Genomic DNA, 16,365 nt, shown 5'->3' with positions numbered 1-16,365 from the left:
AGTACATCTTATGAATAGATGCCATACCATGCATAGAACATATGGCACAATTTCTGAAGTTTATAAAACAACACTCTCTCCTGTTTTAATGGTAGTTCATGAGCACAGTGTTGGTTTTGTGTGATTTATAATAAGTAAACACGTTGTGTGTTGGGGTCTCTGTTTTGTGCTCCTCTCGCCCAGACTGCACAAGACGAACAAGAGACCCCCGACACACCACAGATTAACTTACACTGCAGTGCTGGACTGTACAGTGAGACTCAGTGTCACTGTTCCTGCACTGAGCAAGATTATCCTGCTCTGGCCTCAGTTTCCACTGTGGTGCCCCAGTATTGTGAGGAAATGGCTTCACTCATTCCTCCACCTTCCCTTCAGAGTGGAGGGTAGGATTGGTTTATTAACAGGCATCTCTGTACCTGCAGAGCTGTGAGTCCTGCTGCAGATTCAGTGGGCAGTACTTGGGGGGGGGGGGGGGGGGGGTGCCAGGTGCAGTTCTGCTTGGCACAGTGTCTGCTTGGAGAGCAGTGAGGGTTTCAGTTTACCCACCAGAAACCTTGAGTCATTCCTCACTGCTGTGGTGTTTGGAAAACGAGAGGGTACCGGACTACGGTTTTTGTGTTTTAGTTTTAGGACCAATCCCGTTTTCAAATGTTTAACACATTCGGAATGTTTGTAACCAATCAGAAAAAGGATTAGAGAGAAAGCTCTTCAATAGAGGGCTGTTTACTGTTCGCTTCCTGTCCCGTAGATCTACAGTAAGTGTCCCACCTGACTCTCTCATAGAGGCATCCCTGCCGCATGCTGTAGTGTGACATTTGGGTTTAGTTTTGTAGCAGCTCACCGCAGAGCATTTTCGCTGAATAATGGACCTTGAACTTTGTTGGCTGTTACCACAGTGTTTGTGTGTGTTTGTGTGTGTGTGTGTGTGTGTGTGTTTGTGTGTGTGTGTGTGTGTGTGTTTTTATTGTGTAATAGCAAGCATTGCCTTTACTGTAAATATAAGGACCATCCAGCATATTATTTTATTCAGAAACCATCTGGTGTGCCTCTTGTTGAAACTTAAAAAGGAATAGATAGGTAATTAAATAAACAAGTAAAATAAAACCCCACCTCCAGTACAGTCTAAGCACACAGTTCTTTCTAAAGCTGCTGATCCCCTCCCTTTTAAAGATTAATTGCCTAGCTTGTTTGCCTGCCGCTCATTAGCAGCCAAATGAATGGCTTTGAGCTTGTTTAAATATGAAAGCAGGCAGGAGTTGAGTGATTTTGCAGTGGCGTTGACTGGTGAAAGGACTGTTCTGTTTGCATTGTGGGGGCGATGGGGAGGCGGGGTGAGTAAACGGCCTCACTGGGTGTGTGTACACTGTAACGTCATCTGGGTGCAAATCCATGCCTGTTCTCTCAGTATAGTGACTGTTTGTCTAATGCAGTGGTTCTCAAACAGGTCCACAGAGGGTTGGGGATCTTTTTGAGACGTGTCTTTTGTTAAACAACTAATAATATATGTACAAAAAATTGTTGTGAAAGACAGGCCTTGTGATACTTGGAGACAATGCAGTAGACATTAGACAGCTGTCCAAAATCTTTCTTTTTTAAAAAAAAAAAAAGGGGGTCCCCTCCCAAAACAAAGTTTGAGAACCTCTGGGCTAATACATGCCATTCATTCATTCATTCATTCATTCATTCATTCATAGTAAAACACAAAGGTAAAATGGACAATTATATCAGAGATTCCTGATCAATAAAGTACTAGGATGCCCTAATCCTTTGTCAATCCTCAATTCATACAGTAGGAGTCAAGTTAGTAAAATGTTCTTTCTAAATCAATCACAGGGCTCCAGCATGTTAACCAAAAATGTACTGTTGTAGTGTGTACCGCATTGATTTGGTGTACTTGTGTACTGTTTGTATTGAAAATATTGATCATTCTTTAACGGCTGTTTGTGTGCAAGGATGTAACTTTTTGTGGCTGTTATGCGAAAAAAAAAATATATATCTAAAAGGTCTACGCAATTTTAACGGCATTGGCAAGAAATGTATTGTTCTGTGTAAGTTGTAATTGCTTTATTCCTTTCAGAAAATGTGCATTTTGCACTCTCTAAATATTTGACATTTAATACTTGCTGCAGTAACGCTCTCTGCTGCTATGCTATGCTATGCTAGGAGTGATGTAGACCAACCTGTAATTGCTGTATTAAAAAGACGTGACTTTTGAGTTTAGTATTTTTCCCTGAGGATTATACAGTACATGCGACCCTTGTTTGAATTTGGGATGACATTTCTTTTGGCACATTTGCCTTAGTTATGTCCGGGTCTTGCTAGCATTATGCAAAGAACCTTGAGTTATTAAAATTAGCTTGATGATATTCTTCTGGTTTCTTTTAAAGCCCCACAACAAACACGCCGGGATGTTTTCAGCTTTCATTCCCACTGCACTGCTTTCTCTTGCAGCCTGTCTTGTTCACTGTCTGTGTTTTGCTGCAGACACTGGCACACATTTCTTAATAGAAGACCCTGCTAATTATCTTGTTGTTTTGTCTGTTTCTAGAACAGCTTTGGTTGACAAGGGACTTCTTCTAAGTGGCAGTGCAACGTTTTGAAGGGAAACAGGAGAATATCCTGCAGAGTCTGTGTAGAGTAGCAGCGATGGAAAGAAGGCTGCTGCTGCGTGGCAGTTTCACCCATTCCAGGTTTTAATATGTGCTTGATCAGACCCAGTTTATAGGACAGCAGTGTGGAGTAGTGGTTAGGGCTCTGGACTCTTGACCGGAGGGTCGTGGGTTCAATCCCAGGTGGGGGACACTGCTGCTGTACCCTTGAGCAAGGTACTTTACCTAGATTGCTCCAGTAAAAAAACTCAACTGTATAAATGGGTACTTGTATGTAAAAATAATGTGATATCTTGTAACAATTGTAAATCGCCCTGGATAAGGGCATCTGCTAAGAAATAAATAATGTAATGTAATGTAACAAGCTCAGGTGTGTCTTATTAAAGTCATAGTAAAACCAGAATGGATCAAACTATGTTGTTCATATTCATAGCAATATTTCAATACTTTAGACCTCTGTACTCCAAACAGCAGACCAGTATACCAATCTAAGTATACAGGATAGTTTTTTTTTCTTTTTTTCTACAAAGTTAATTTTTGCTGAAAGTGGGACGTGTAGTTGTACACAGGCAACAGCAAGGAGAAAATAACCAAGGCTTTTAAAAAAAAGAAAAGTGATATTTGCATTCTTAAAAGCCCCTTTATTTTTTTCTTTCTTTCTTATGCAGTGACTGTTAACGTTGCCTGAGCCTCACCCTTTGCTCTGCTGCATGTACAGTACATGTGAGACTGTGTGGGGGGGTTATCTCACAATGACACACTGCCTCCTGCACACAGGAGTGGCGTGATAATTATGGGCTGGTCTCGGGGAAAACACATTCCTGAAAATCTGAACCTGAGAGAGCTGTTGTGCAAGAACATGTTGTTTAAGCACTTGCTTATTCCGTAACTCTTACTGGGCTTGCTGCACCTGTCTTTGACCTGAAATGTGTGTGCATCTATGTCTCTGTCTGTCTGTCTGTTTGTCTGTGTGTGTAATCAGTCCAACAAGGACATGCAGTTAGTAATGCTGCAGAATGAAGATTGTGAAGCGGTATTACTGTGCAGATTGCATGACCCCAGGTTAGGGGAAAGTGATCCAAAAATCAGATCCGTTCAAATGGACTTGGTGAAGAAAGTGAAACCTGCAGCTGGTCTTCAAAGCCTGTAAACTGTGTGTTTTTACAGCAGTGCAGAAGATGATCTGACCTTTAATAACTTGGCTCACTCTGGGAAACCCCTCTCAGGCCAGCACAGCAGTGCAGTAACAGTTGCACCGCAGACTGATATCCTGCCATTGCACTGCAGATTAAACACTTGAGACACAAGAACTGCATGAACCACTGCGCTGTGTTGAAGAGATCTTCACAGGGCAGCAACATTTAAAAGCTAAGGGAATTAGATAGGAGAGTCACGCTAGAATCTTTTATTTTATTTGAATTTTACATTCACCTCTAAGATAGCATAGATGTGCACCTCAATCCACCTCCATAAACCCCCCCTGACTGGTTTTCTCAGAGCATTTACTGTATAGCAGTTGGGGGGTCGCCCTGGATTCAGTCCTATATGCCCTCATAAGTTTTTTGATGAACATCCCTGGGCCTCTCAAGCAGACTGACAACTGTGCTGCATTGTGTAGTGGTTATGTGTTCACTGAGGGCTAAAGGATTGTTTTAAATAACCAGTATCCCACTTATTATTTAAGGGGATAGGTGGTTGGTGCAATCCAGGGTGATTTCCCTTGTGCTGTGGTTCATACTGTACGGTATGTATAGATTGATCAAATCATAAGCAACTACAGTGGTAAGTTGCAAGGGTTTTCTGATCTTTAACACCCACAAAGCAGCCAGGCTCTCCTTGTCATCTGAAGTAAAGCACACGTTGTAAATTGCAGTGGGTGATTTTATTATTTCTTTCTTTTCTCTGTTAGTAAAAGCCCCCCCTATCTAATTGTACGCCACTGTTCTGTGTGTGTAGTAACATTTTCCGGTGACATCCCAGCTAATGAATTTAAACAGGGATGTGTGGAATGCGTCATACAGTTCACGCACACATGAGAGGCTGGCTATACAGAGTTAGATAAGGAATATCTAAGCTGCTAATGTATCTTAATGAAAATGTAATAAGAAAATAGTGGTACTAGTGATATTCAAACTCTGGTCTCCAGAGGCAAGCTTCATTCAGTAGTCCCCCATCCTGCCTGCATTGCTTCACTGTGGGTAATTTGAAGTGACTTTTTTAAATTCATAAATCCTTTAGCACATTTAACGTTAAGAAGCTGACAGTTATTCGTTGCTCTTTTATTGATGTTTAGGCTGCTTGGGGAACAAAGCCATTCATTTACGTTTTCCAGCCAGAAAAGAAATCGGAAGCTGAAAAAAAATGAACCCAGATGTTTGATGCCAGAGTTGCTGTGTGTGTTGCGGTGCCCGTAGCAACAGCATGCGTGCCAGCGCTTAATGCAATAACAATACAAAATGTTTCCTACATAGTTCTGCACGGTGACAGGGATGTGCTGGCTTCAGTCTCTGAAACCTGTTTCAGGAAGCTACTTTACAGGAATTTCAATCGATGACATTGCAAGGATGGCATTCAAATATTGAAGCATTACTTTCAGTAAGATGAGCAACGTCTCTGAGCTTCAAGCTGGATTCTCCACAATCATGTAACAACTTTTTGTATTGTAGGTCTTCATGTTTTCAGTGTTACTGTGTAGAGGTCTTGACAGTTTAGAGGGATGAAATGGATGAAATGTTCACAAAGTGTCAAAGTGTCAAACGTTTACAATTATGCAAGTCCAGCATACATGTTGCCTTTACTGTTTAGACAGTAAGTGTACAATTTTACATTTTTTCACCAATATAAGGAGGCACTGCTAGCTTCATGGTTTCTTCATGGATCTTATTTGCTGAGAACCGTGCCTCCCTCTGTCTGGGTGGTAATAAACTGGGTGGTGTCTGTTAAGTACTTTATTACCGGCTGTATACCGTAGCTCTAATCAGTGCAATTAGGATCTGTGTGGCAACCTGGGCTGGCTGTGACGTTGCCGTGGTTACTCCCGCAAAGCAGTTGAGACAAACAGGCGAGGTCACCTTCTCAGTGGGGTGTGCCAGGTGTGTCCGATGAACTCGACGGTTCAGGCTGTGATCAGGAAATATATTTTTCAAATATTTTAGAATTTTGCACTGGTGGTTCTGGGTTCTGTGACCTCCCTATTGAATGATTCTCTCCCTCCACCTCTCCCTCTCCTTTTACTTGGCATTGAGCTTGCCTTGGGCTTGCTTTGAGCTGGGCTGGACATCCTGTGTACTGCAGTGACCAGGTACTTCATTCCATTCAAATCACATGACAGCATGATCTTTCAACTCTGCCTGGCAAACACTGAAAACAGAACCCCATATTTCTTGCAGCAGGACCTAAAAAACAATCGCAATAGTGTTCAGCAGCCAGAAAGGCGGCAATATTAATTTTGGTAAATTCTGGTGCATTAAGGTGTTGCAGACAGTATGCATCAAATACATGCAGTACTGCCAAGGGCATGTTGTTTGTTTGTTTGTTTGTTTGTTTGTTTGTTTGTTTGTTTGTTTGTTTGTTTGTTTTTTTCTTTGGCAGAGGTGTAAGAAACCCATTGGGAAATCTCCTCCTCTTCTTGTTTTTGTTTTAGATGGAGAGACAGGTGCTCTTTCCATATCCCACTGATTCTTCAAGTTTTGATTCCTGCTGCTGTGAAAGGGAGCACTGGGGGAAAGAGTGTTGCAAGGGGGTGCTCCAGCTGTGGTAGTGAAACTGTACCTGCCAATCTGAACGCAGTGGGAAGCTTCAACTCGTCTCCTGGCCTGCCTGTGAAAGGGAAGCTGGTTTACTTGTGCAGCAGAAATGTGACGGGTCTTCTGGGGTAGCCTATAGCCTACATGTGTGTGACTAAGCTTTCTGCAGATATACTAACTGAAGCATGGCTGTGAATATCTTTCTTTCTTTCTTTCTTCCTTTCACAGCAGTGTTTTACATTCTGTATGCAGAGGTTTCAAGCTGATTTGAGATCATCTGCGTATCTACCTGCCTATCTTGTTTTGTCTTTCACTGCATTTTTAACACTGCACATGGTACAGTAGAGCTGTTTAAGCTGTAACCTTCACAGAGAAAGTCAAATAAAAAAAAATAAAAAAGCAGAAACAAAAAAGATTTGAAGAATTCCAAGGTGAAACGAAGTCAAGCAAACATACGTTTCTGGAAGTGCCTTCTTCAGTGTACTCCGCAGAAGGCAAACATTTCGGTTAGTGCTTTCAACTGTATACTTGACTTCTTACAGGTTTTACCTGAGTTGAAAGCACCCAGCAGAAATTTCCGCACAACAGCATAGGGACCAGTGATGATGATTCTGCTGGATTTCAAACCCTTGGTAATGCTGCCTAGGCAATATATGCAGCTGGGAAATAGCAGAAGTGTTCTTTGGGGGATGAACCCATGCACCAGTATCCCACACCCTATATGAGTGTACTGTATAATACAGACAGAGATGCACCGCAGTCAGTTTGGGTTTCCTATTTCCCATGGAGTGTGATCCCGCTAGGCCTTCAGGCTGGCTTGTTCTTGAAGTCCAGTTCGATGGTTGTTTGGATTTATTTGATGAGGATCATTGATTGCGTGGGCAGCTCCAGGTACAAGTTTGTACAAGATCTTTATTTCAGCTGTCTGTTATACCAGGCTGGAGAGGTACAGCGCTATTGAAATTAAACTGCATTTCATCTTAGAAAGCAAGTTTATCAGACAAAGTACATGCACGCAATCAGGCTTGGGCAACACCCCGTCATTTAAATGTGTGTGTCAGAACTCGAAGATCTAAAGATTAACAGGGTCTTTCCAGCTCGCATTGACCAAGAGGTTTGCTCGATCCCTTACGGCAATGGCCTGGGTTCATTCATTATGTTTTTTTGGAATGCTCTTGAGACTAGCTTTAAAATGATATTGTGGCCAAAGTACTATAATGTACTTTAGTCTGTCATATAGTCTACTAACAACTCTAGAATAATGAGGTACTTTTTACATTTGACATGAGTGTATTATGTAACATGACCAAAACCATTACAGTACAATGGGTAGCTACAGTACTTGCAGTTCACCATACTATATGAATGACGACTGTGCTATTTAGTGTTAGTCCTGAATGCATGCTCCCTCCTATCTCTTTTAAAGTTTTAGGCCATCAATAATAATTATTATTACTCCTCATACAGCGTGTTGTGATACAGATTGTCTTGTGACCGGCATATCGTGATGCGTATCGTATAGGGGCTCTCTGACCAACGGTCCTTATTCCGCTTCTGAATTTATGACGGACCTCCTCCTATATATTACAAAAATAAAAAATAGAAGGAAGACATGGATGTTGACTGTAGGTCTTGTCAGGCTCTGTGTGTGGGAGGGATGTGAGTGCATTACTCAGTTGCACAGGCTGGAATGAAATGGTATGTTAGTGCAGTTTGGCAGGTCGGGTGCTGGGGAGGCAGAGGGGGAATTGGAGCAGAAAAAGGGGAACTCGTCTTGCTTTTGTGTTGTACTGCAGTTCCTTAACTGCGCTCAATAACATAGTGCTGAGATACAGGGGGAAGGGCTTCTGCTGTTGTATGCCTTGTAAAAGATTACCAACTGTATTTTTGCATGGTAATACTACTGTATGCATTTCCCATAGATTACTCTGGTTTGCCATGTTTATTAATATGCTTTACGATACCTCGCAATTTTTTTACAGTGCTTACTTATGGTTTACCATGCTTTCACTGTGTTTTATTACACTTTGGTATGCTTTTACTGTGGTAGACTTTTATAAGGGATGTTACAGGGAGGTTCTGCAGGGTTCTCTCCAGACTCGGAAGCAGAACACTCCTCTTAATGCGTTTTAACACAGGTGTGTCTGATGGAGGTAACTTTGTGAATGAGCTTGCAATTATTTTGTTTTACGCTTTGAATGAATTTGTTTGTTTTGCATGAGACATCCTTAACTTGTGAACCACTTGTATGATTGATTTTGAAGATTTGCACACACCTTCGTAATAATGGATGAACAAAAAAAACATTTGCAGATTTTTTTTGTTTATAACAAGCAGATTTTTTTATTTGAAGCTAAAACTGGGGTTAATTTAGCACTCTGGTGAATGCTTGTTGAAGATGGACTAAGTTTGGGCATTCCTTATGACCAGTTCTTGAGGGCATCCAAATCTAAATAAGGCTACATTATTCAGAACCGTTTATCTAATGTGGATTTGATTTAACTTTGCATTGGTGTGTTCTTGGAATAAGTTTTGTCATATACTGGGAATGTACCAGTACAGTGACTTTTTCCCTGCACTGCTGACTCATGTACTGTAAAGCTATATCCTTGGCAAGGAACGTGCATGTTACTGAAGTGTGTCATCCAATGTGAGCTGCAGGTAACGTTTAGCAGATGGTGAACGTGCCAGTGACTGGAATCTGAGCCTGGCTGCATTCTCCCTTGCTGTAACAGTTGAGATCAGTAGTACTAGTAATGGGAGCGGCAGTGAGTGGTGTAGGGTTACCTAACAGACATTTGTTTACAGCTCAGCTCCTCCACCCAGGTGAATCTGGACCTTACAAAACGCTCTCTCCTGTCTGTTTACCTGCAGGGAACACCATACACTTGTGTACTTTAACGAGCTTGTGCTTTTGAAATCTGATCGCTGACAGGGTGTTTAGTCTGTTTGTGATTTATATCATTGTGTGTGTGTGTATGTATGTATACATACACACACATATATACTGTATATATATATTTTTCTTTTAATTGAATATTTTCCAGCGCTGAGCGTTTTTCATAGTTGAATGTCTTTATAATCTATGTGTATTATACATTATTAATTGTGCTACATACTGCATTGCCATGCATGCATGAATTGCACCGCACATTCGTTATTTGGTACCATTTTAGATTACAGATTACAGGGTATACATAACCATTTAGCAACATGGTTAGAACTGGGTTCTAGCAAAGTTTCCAGTTCTTGCTTGGTAATTAGAGGTGGAAGAAGTTTGTAGTAACATGGGAATGGACTGCTAACATTTAATTACATGAGATAGCACAACGCTGTTCACAAGCCTATTACTGTACCATGTAATTACAGCTGTGTTGGCAATTGGTAATTACAATGTAATAACAAGACTATTCATCATTGTTTTTTATCAGTAACATTAAATGTTTGTATTAAACATAGTAAGATGTTAAGGTGCTCATAGTCCCGTGTGGTCCTGTGTTTCACTAACATAGCTTATGTTTCTGTCCAGGCCAGCCCCACTGTCTCCTTCGCCCAGCACCCAGTCAGACGACTCCATGGCCTGCGCTCAGAAGGCAGATGTGCACTCATCACAAGCCCCAACTCCCCCCTGCAGGTACGCAGCTTTCTAAAACAAGACAGAAAAACAACTTCAAGTCTCTACTCAAAGCTACTTTAAAAAGCAAAAATAAATAAATGTGCTAAAAGATAATGAACTCATATTGATTATACAGAGCCAGCATTAATTGCACATCATAGTTTTTGTTATGTGGTACTGGTAGAATAGCAAAAAAAAATCTGGGTAGTGTTGACATAAATGAAATTGAACTCAGAGGCTAGTTTGTGTGCTGTGCATTATGGGACTGCAAGCAATGTGAAAACAATTAGGCTGAAAAGTAAATAGACTGAACAGAGACGCCCTTGTACTGGTAACTACTGTATACAATGCTGTACTGCGCCTTGGAGATGGACGCTTGCTGCTCGATTGTCTCTGGTGTGATTAATATGCAGTGCCTGGTGGAACCAGTCTGTACAGGTCGAGACAGCATGAGGTGGAAATACTTGGGGAAGGAAATAGTGTAGATAGTTGATACTGCATCTCAGCAGGGGGTTAAGCAAGACACAGTAGTGTTTAGAGGATTTGTTTCTGCCGAGCTTTTGGTTTACCATTTTTTTAAAAAATTATTTTAGTATGTGAATGGCGAACAGTCATACTGATGAAAATGCCTGTCAGGCTCTCGCTTTTACAGGCGTCTGTGTATAATATCGAAGATCTATTAACCTTGAAGTCAATGGAATCGGGTCTATAAAAATGTCTTTGATTGCGGCGTACCCTTTGTAGAGATTCAGCCTTTAATGAGTATTCGTCTCTGTATATTGGACAAATTAATATTTGGAAAAGGTGTTAAAATTGCAGACCAACCCTACTTTACAGTGTGTGTGTGTGTGAATGAGCGCTTGTGAGCTGTGGAAGAATTGTCTGCCGCACCACTGATTGCTTTTAGCTGCAGCTAATTTCCAAGCCTGACAGGTTAACGCTAAAGTCAAACCAATTGAAATATTTGAAGAGACGCGGTCAACAAAATTGAGACTCCACGAGGGCTGATTTGATTTTATGGACCCGTAATGCCATTTAGTATTAGAGACACAGTGAGAGAGAAACTCGTTGTGTTCTGATTTTATTCTTAACAGGCTTCCCAGGTTCAGCTACAGTATTAACCAGGCCCTCATGCTGCTTGGCCAGGGAGCAGGTAGTCTCCAGTGTGGAAACAAGTTAATCTCATCAGAGACTCGGTGTAGAAAATGTGAATATTTCTGAAAATAGACGCATGGGATTATGCTTTTTGTTTGCTGTGAAATGAATACTGGTAAATTGGAGTGTTTCTTATGGGATGCTGAGTCTGCTTGTGTGGAGTGTAAGTATGTGGATGTGTTCTGTGCTTTTAGGGCCGATTTTCAATAGACTTCCCCACAGAAGACGAACTGCTGAATATAAAAAGGTAATAAAAGCCTGTTACCCAAGGCAATTACAAAACTAGAATCAATCAGCTAAGCAATAATCTCCAGGTCTCTTGAACACTCAAGTTGTTTGTTTCTTGTTTGGTAACATTAGTGTGGCATTTTCTTTTCTCAGTTAAGATTGGAGTAAAGAGTTGGGCAATATGGCATGCAGTTTTCTGATAAAATATGCTTAAGAGTAAAAACATTATTTATTATATTATATATATTTCTATTTTCAACACAAATTGTGTTTCTTTAGCTTGGACTTTAGAGTCTTGTCATGAAATAAAAATACAATGGGAGTCATCAATGCCTTGTCATGAGAAAGATAGAAATTGTGGATGAGTTTGTGATGTATGTAGGGGTAATGGACAAAGATTTAAAAACACCTGCCATAACACTGTCAGTGGGCAGCCTGGCAGACCACTGATTCTGCAAATCATTCTAATCTTGACCAATCATATTTGACCATCCCTCAATAATTCTCACCTTTAATTCATTCATGGAAGTTGGAATTCACTTGTTGAAACTGAAACAGCAGTACTTTGTGCTTAGGTAAGCACCTGCCAGCCAAGCTCCTAATAGTGGCACACTATCAAAGCCTGTCCGCTGTCTTCCCCATTGTTACTGAAACTGACTTACAGAAGAGAAACGTGTAAATTGTTTTGCAGATATGTTATCTGCAAAACAAATGAGTCAATCTTGTGAGTGTGTGTTTTTCCTATGAATGTGGTGTTTTAATAAGGCTTATTGCTGTCCACTTGTGTATTGACCATACTCTTCCACACTTTTTTTGTTTCTTAATATAATCCTGTTGCCCTTGCATTCTGGCTGAATGAGCTTGGAAAGCTGTATTGATTTGTGTGTGGAATCTGTTGCAACCAATGCTCTGAACGATACAGATGTTTATCAATTTACTCATTTTTATAAACCAACCAAACCTCTGATTTCCCCGTAGCAGTTAATATACATTCTCGTATTGCTGTTGCAGATTTGTCAAAATCCCAAGACTGTGTACAGAAGTCATCCCAAGCACAGAACACTACGGCACAATTAAAATGAACGCTTTTTTATATTGAATTCCTGAGTGATTTCTTTAATGATTTTTTCATAATGCATTCTGAGTGTTTCCTCTTCGCTGTTCTCTAGCCCCAGACTGAAAAAAACGGGTTTCTCAGTACTCCAGAGCCAGGTGGTGTGCTAGAAGTAGCCATGTAATACCACGGTTAGGTGTCATGATATGCAGCCATGGCCGCAGTACTAGTAGATGCAGCTCCTTGTCAAATCAGAGTATTTAAGTAATGACTAGAAGAACCACTCGTAGGGGTTGCTGGTGCGCGGTGAGCCGAGGACACCCTGGCCGACCTAAACCCTTCTCCCCCACCCCCGGGCGACGCTTGGCCAATTGTGCGCCGCCCCCTTAGAGCTCCCCTCCACAGTCGGCTGTGGAATAGCCTGGACTCGAACTGGCGACCTCCAGGCTATAGCGCGCATCCTGTACTCCACGCGGAGTGCCTTTACCGGATGCGCCACTTTGGAGCCCCCGTTTTAATCATTCTCTTAATGTACAAGCGGTCATAATTTATAAAACCGGATTTTTTTGTTTTTTTTGTTTTGTACAACGGCTTACCGACGAATGTGTAGAGATTTAAAATCTGGGTGTTTTTATTCATTCAATACGGGTCAGAGCAGATCTGAGAGCTGACAGGTAACCTGCAGCAATATTTAATGACTGCGCTTCTGTAACGAAGCACAAATCCTAAAGGACCCTGCCACACTGCAACATTGCTTTTAGGTTGCAGTAATAGATTTTTTAATTGCAGAAGGTTTCTAGTTCATTCGCTGTAATGAATGACCCTAAGTTGTATATGCAGGGTTCCGTAGCCTTCTCATCAAGCCTGCTGGAATTCTGCAGTTCAGGCTGGTCCTGCTTCCATCGATCACCCAGGGAGAGCCGCCAAACCCCCTCAACCCTCAGATCTGGGGAGATTGCAGACAGGACGAGCTGCTGTAATGTGGGCTGACATTGGGATCCAAGTCTGTGGTGCGTATTTATGAATTGTTAAAGGCTTTCACTCTCCAAGCCTTCATGAAACTGGAGAAAAACAGGAGCACTTCCCCGTCACAGTCCTGCGGCTCAAACTGTGTATTCCAAATTACAGTATAAAATACAAGCAAGGAACCAGAAGATCTTCACCTGATTTAAAAAAGAGGGCCGTGATTCTTATATTAGAACGGGCAAAAAATAAAAATGTTTCTCCTGTGCAGCATGTAGCCGTTTCCTCTCGTCCACATTTCCTTATTATTTAAAAGAAATGCAAGAATACATCATCCAGGCAGGCCACAGGTCTCTGGCAGTTCAATTATGTTCCAAGGACTGCAAGACGAAACTGTGGTTAAGTTGCGTTTTTCGCTCTTGCAAATGACACGCTTGGGTATTCAGGTAATTTATGAGTGCGATTACGTCTCTTGGTGCAAACAAAGTACTTACTACAGGAAGCATTAAAGAAGAGCCCTCATCAGCCCAGTAGCTGCTTGTATTGTGTAATGTTTCCATCCTGTACTGTCTTTGATACGCACAGCAGAATACAGGACTAGCACTCTGTAGCTGTCTGGCAGTAGCAGGTGGGTGAGCTTAATTAGACTTCCCTGCTGGTCTTCTGTAAGAATCACATGCAGCTGAGTTCAGTCAGCTGGTCAATAGAAGTGCCCCCAGGCTAAAATACTGTGTGTCCTACGTTTTATTTTTTGTATTGATTGTGCAGTGTGAAACTACCATGTTATAGAACTCCTATCTGGTACAGTACAGCTGGGTTTTACAGTAGCAGAGGTTCCCGAGTGTGTCGCTTACCTTTGTACATATTTCCCTGAGACCTGCTTATCCCATTGTAAGGCAGTTAGAATGCCTGATTATCAGAATCTGGGGGTGGGGTGGGGGTCACTCTGTGAAGAAATGAGCTTAGTTGAGTTTTCCTCTTTTGTGGGTGAGTGCAGTGAGTCTTGCCGCTTTATTTTAAAAAGCCAGCGTGTTGTAACAATTAACGACAGTTCAAACATGACTGAATAATTCCAATCTTCATTTTCTTTGCTAATCCTAATTGCACATTATAGTCCAATCCTGAAATTGTGATTTTATTTTTTTTTTGTCCTGTAACAGATGGATTTCATTTTGGAATCTGGAATTGATCGATGTGACTGGGGAACATACCGTATGTTACTGAGATGCAACAGGGTTGGAAATGACTCCCATTGCATAGCAGTTTTGGTACATTCCTAGTTTTGCTATGAGTTTAATCAGACACACCTGAGCTTGTTACCTAAACACAGGGACTAAACAAGCTCATATCAAAACCTGGAATGGGTGAAATTGCTATGCAATAGGAGTCTTATTTGCGATCCCTGATGCTTGTCAATAATGTGCTTCAAGTGTAACATTGAGCAGTTCTGGAGTGATATAAATAAGCTTGTATGATGCTGTGACCTGTTGCTTTTGTCCTCATAGAAGCAGCAGACACACGGCTGTTTTTAGTCTGTATTGCATCAACTGTTTACACTTCCCAGGTCAGTGTGACTCGTAGCAGGGGGGGTGTAGGGGGTAGAGACACCTGTCATTAATTCCAGACCTCCGTGACTGACAGCCAGGGCTGTTCTTTCACACTGTTCAGACCTGAGCCTGGATGTCTGCTGTCTGTCTCACTATCAGCAGGACCTTCTCTGTCCAGGATGAGAAACTCGCACTAGTGCACATCCAGTTTCAGAACTCGGTTAAGGTGGAGGAATGGGCCGCCTATTCCAGAGACTGTGTTCTGTGTTTTTGAAATCCAAGTTGAGAGAGTGGGGAGTGAAGGGATTAACTGCTTTGAAGTGTCTCCTCTGAAACTGCACCCAAGTAGCTTTGCACCAAAGAATTTTACCACTTGAGTGTGTTGGCAGGGGTGCGAAGTATAAAGCAGTCGCTCTGTGAACAACTGGAGTGTTTTAAATGTGAAAGCTTCAGAAAAAAAAGGAAAGCAGTCATCCTGAGAACAGTTGAAGAAATGATTGATCGACACCTTGGCAGCCACTTTCATCTTCCCCCATCACTCAGAATCAGTACTAGTTGTCTTTTGGCAGCAATAAAGAGAAATCCTAAATATTTCATTATTGCTGTTTTATCTTCTTTATTTTTGCCTACCTACTATGACTGAAATCAATCTAAGAATGATGTTGCTCCAAGTACAGTAGAGATGAAGGAAAGTCCCAGCGCCCCCCCCCCATCTGAGTGAGCAAACTGCAGGATGCTGTCAGCAGACAGGTACATTCTGTAAGCAGAATCCCAAAGAGTGAGAGAGTTAACAAATCTCCCCACTGCCCCCCTTCCCTCAGAGAGCTGGGATTCTGCATTCACTCTCCTTAGCATGCAAAGGCTCTCTCCAGGCAGGCAGCATGTATGTGTGTTAGTGCGATGGCACGTTCTCAACTACGCAGCATTTTAATAAGAGAGCGAGAGGGGGGGCGGGGGGGGTACACGAGCAAGCCTGAGTCTGCATTCTCATAGTCGCAGCATTACTGGCCCTCTCGGAGATGTAGAATTTTACACCGATACAGGGATGTCGTTCTTCACATGCTGCTGGTTGTAATGTAGAATTTGCAGCCGTGGATTGGTGGGGGGTGGGGGTCTTCTTTAAATATCAGCGTTCCTCCTCATGTTTACAGCTTTCTTCCTTATTATACGACTTGCTCTTATTTTCAGCTCCTCAGTCAAGTCATTTTTCCTCCCTCATCCCTCCCTCTCTCTTTCCACTCTGATAGTGTGAATGCCACTTTTGCATTGTTGTATCCCACCCTTCCTCCCTAGCCCTGTCTGTCTGGAAAGCTTGTATCTGATTTATGTAATGAAAAATGTAATACATTATATATATATATATATATATATATATATATATATATATATATATATATACATTATTCTGTCTCTCCCTCCCCTCCTCTCCTCTCTGTTCTCTCACTGC

General features: G+C 41.8%; 1 protein-coding gene across 3 annotated transcripts in view; it reads left to right on the top strand.

The window, feature by feature from the left end:
* Positions 1-16,365, top strand: part of LOC117415566 (calcium uniporter protein, mitochondrial-like) — a 54,148-nt gene that overhangs the window by 14,450 nt on the left and 23,333 nt on the right. For 2 of the 3 annotated variants that reach the window (XM_034026076.3, XM_059026255.1), the window contains exon 2: positions 9,885-9,989. The exons of the other annotated variant lie outside the window; for it this stretch is intronic. In XM_034026076.3, coding sequence (XP_033881967.3) covers positions 9,885-9,989 — 105 coding nt within the window. The remainder of the gene's footprint in view (positions 1-9,884; positions 9,990-16,365) is intronic. 3 annotated transcript variants of the gene reach the window in all.

This window comes from Acipenser ruthenus, chromosome 7 (assembly GCF_902713425.1).
Source record: "Acipenser ruthenus chromosome 7, fAciRut3.2 maternal haplotype, whole genome shotgun sequence".
NCBI lineage: Eukaryota > Metazoa > Chordata > Actinopteri > Acipenseriformes > Acipenseridae > Acipenser > Acipenser ruthenus.
This window is presented reverse-complemented; position numbering and strand designations above follow the sequence as displayed.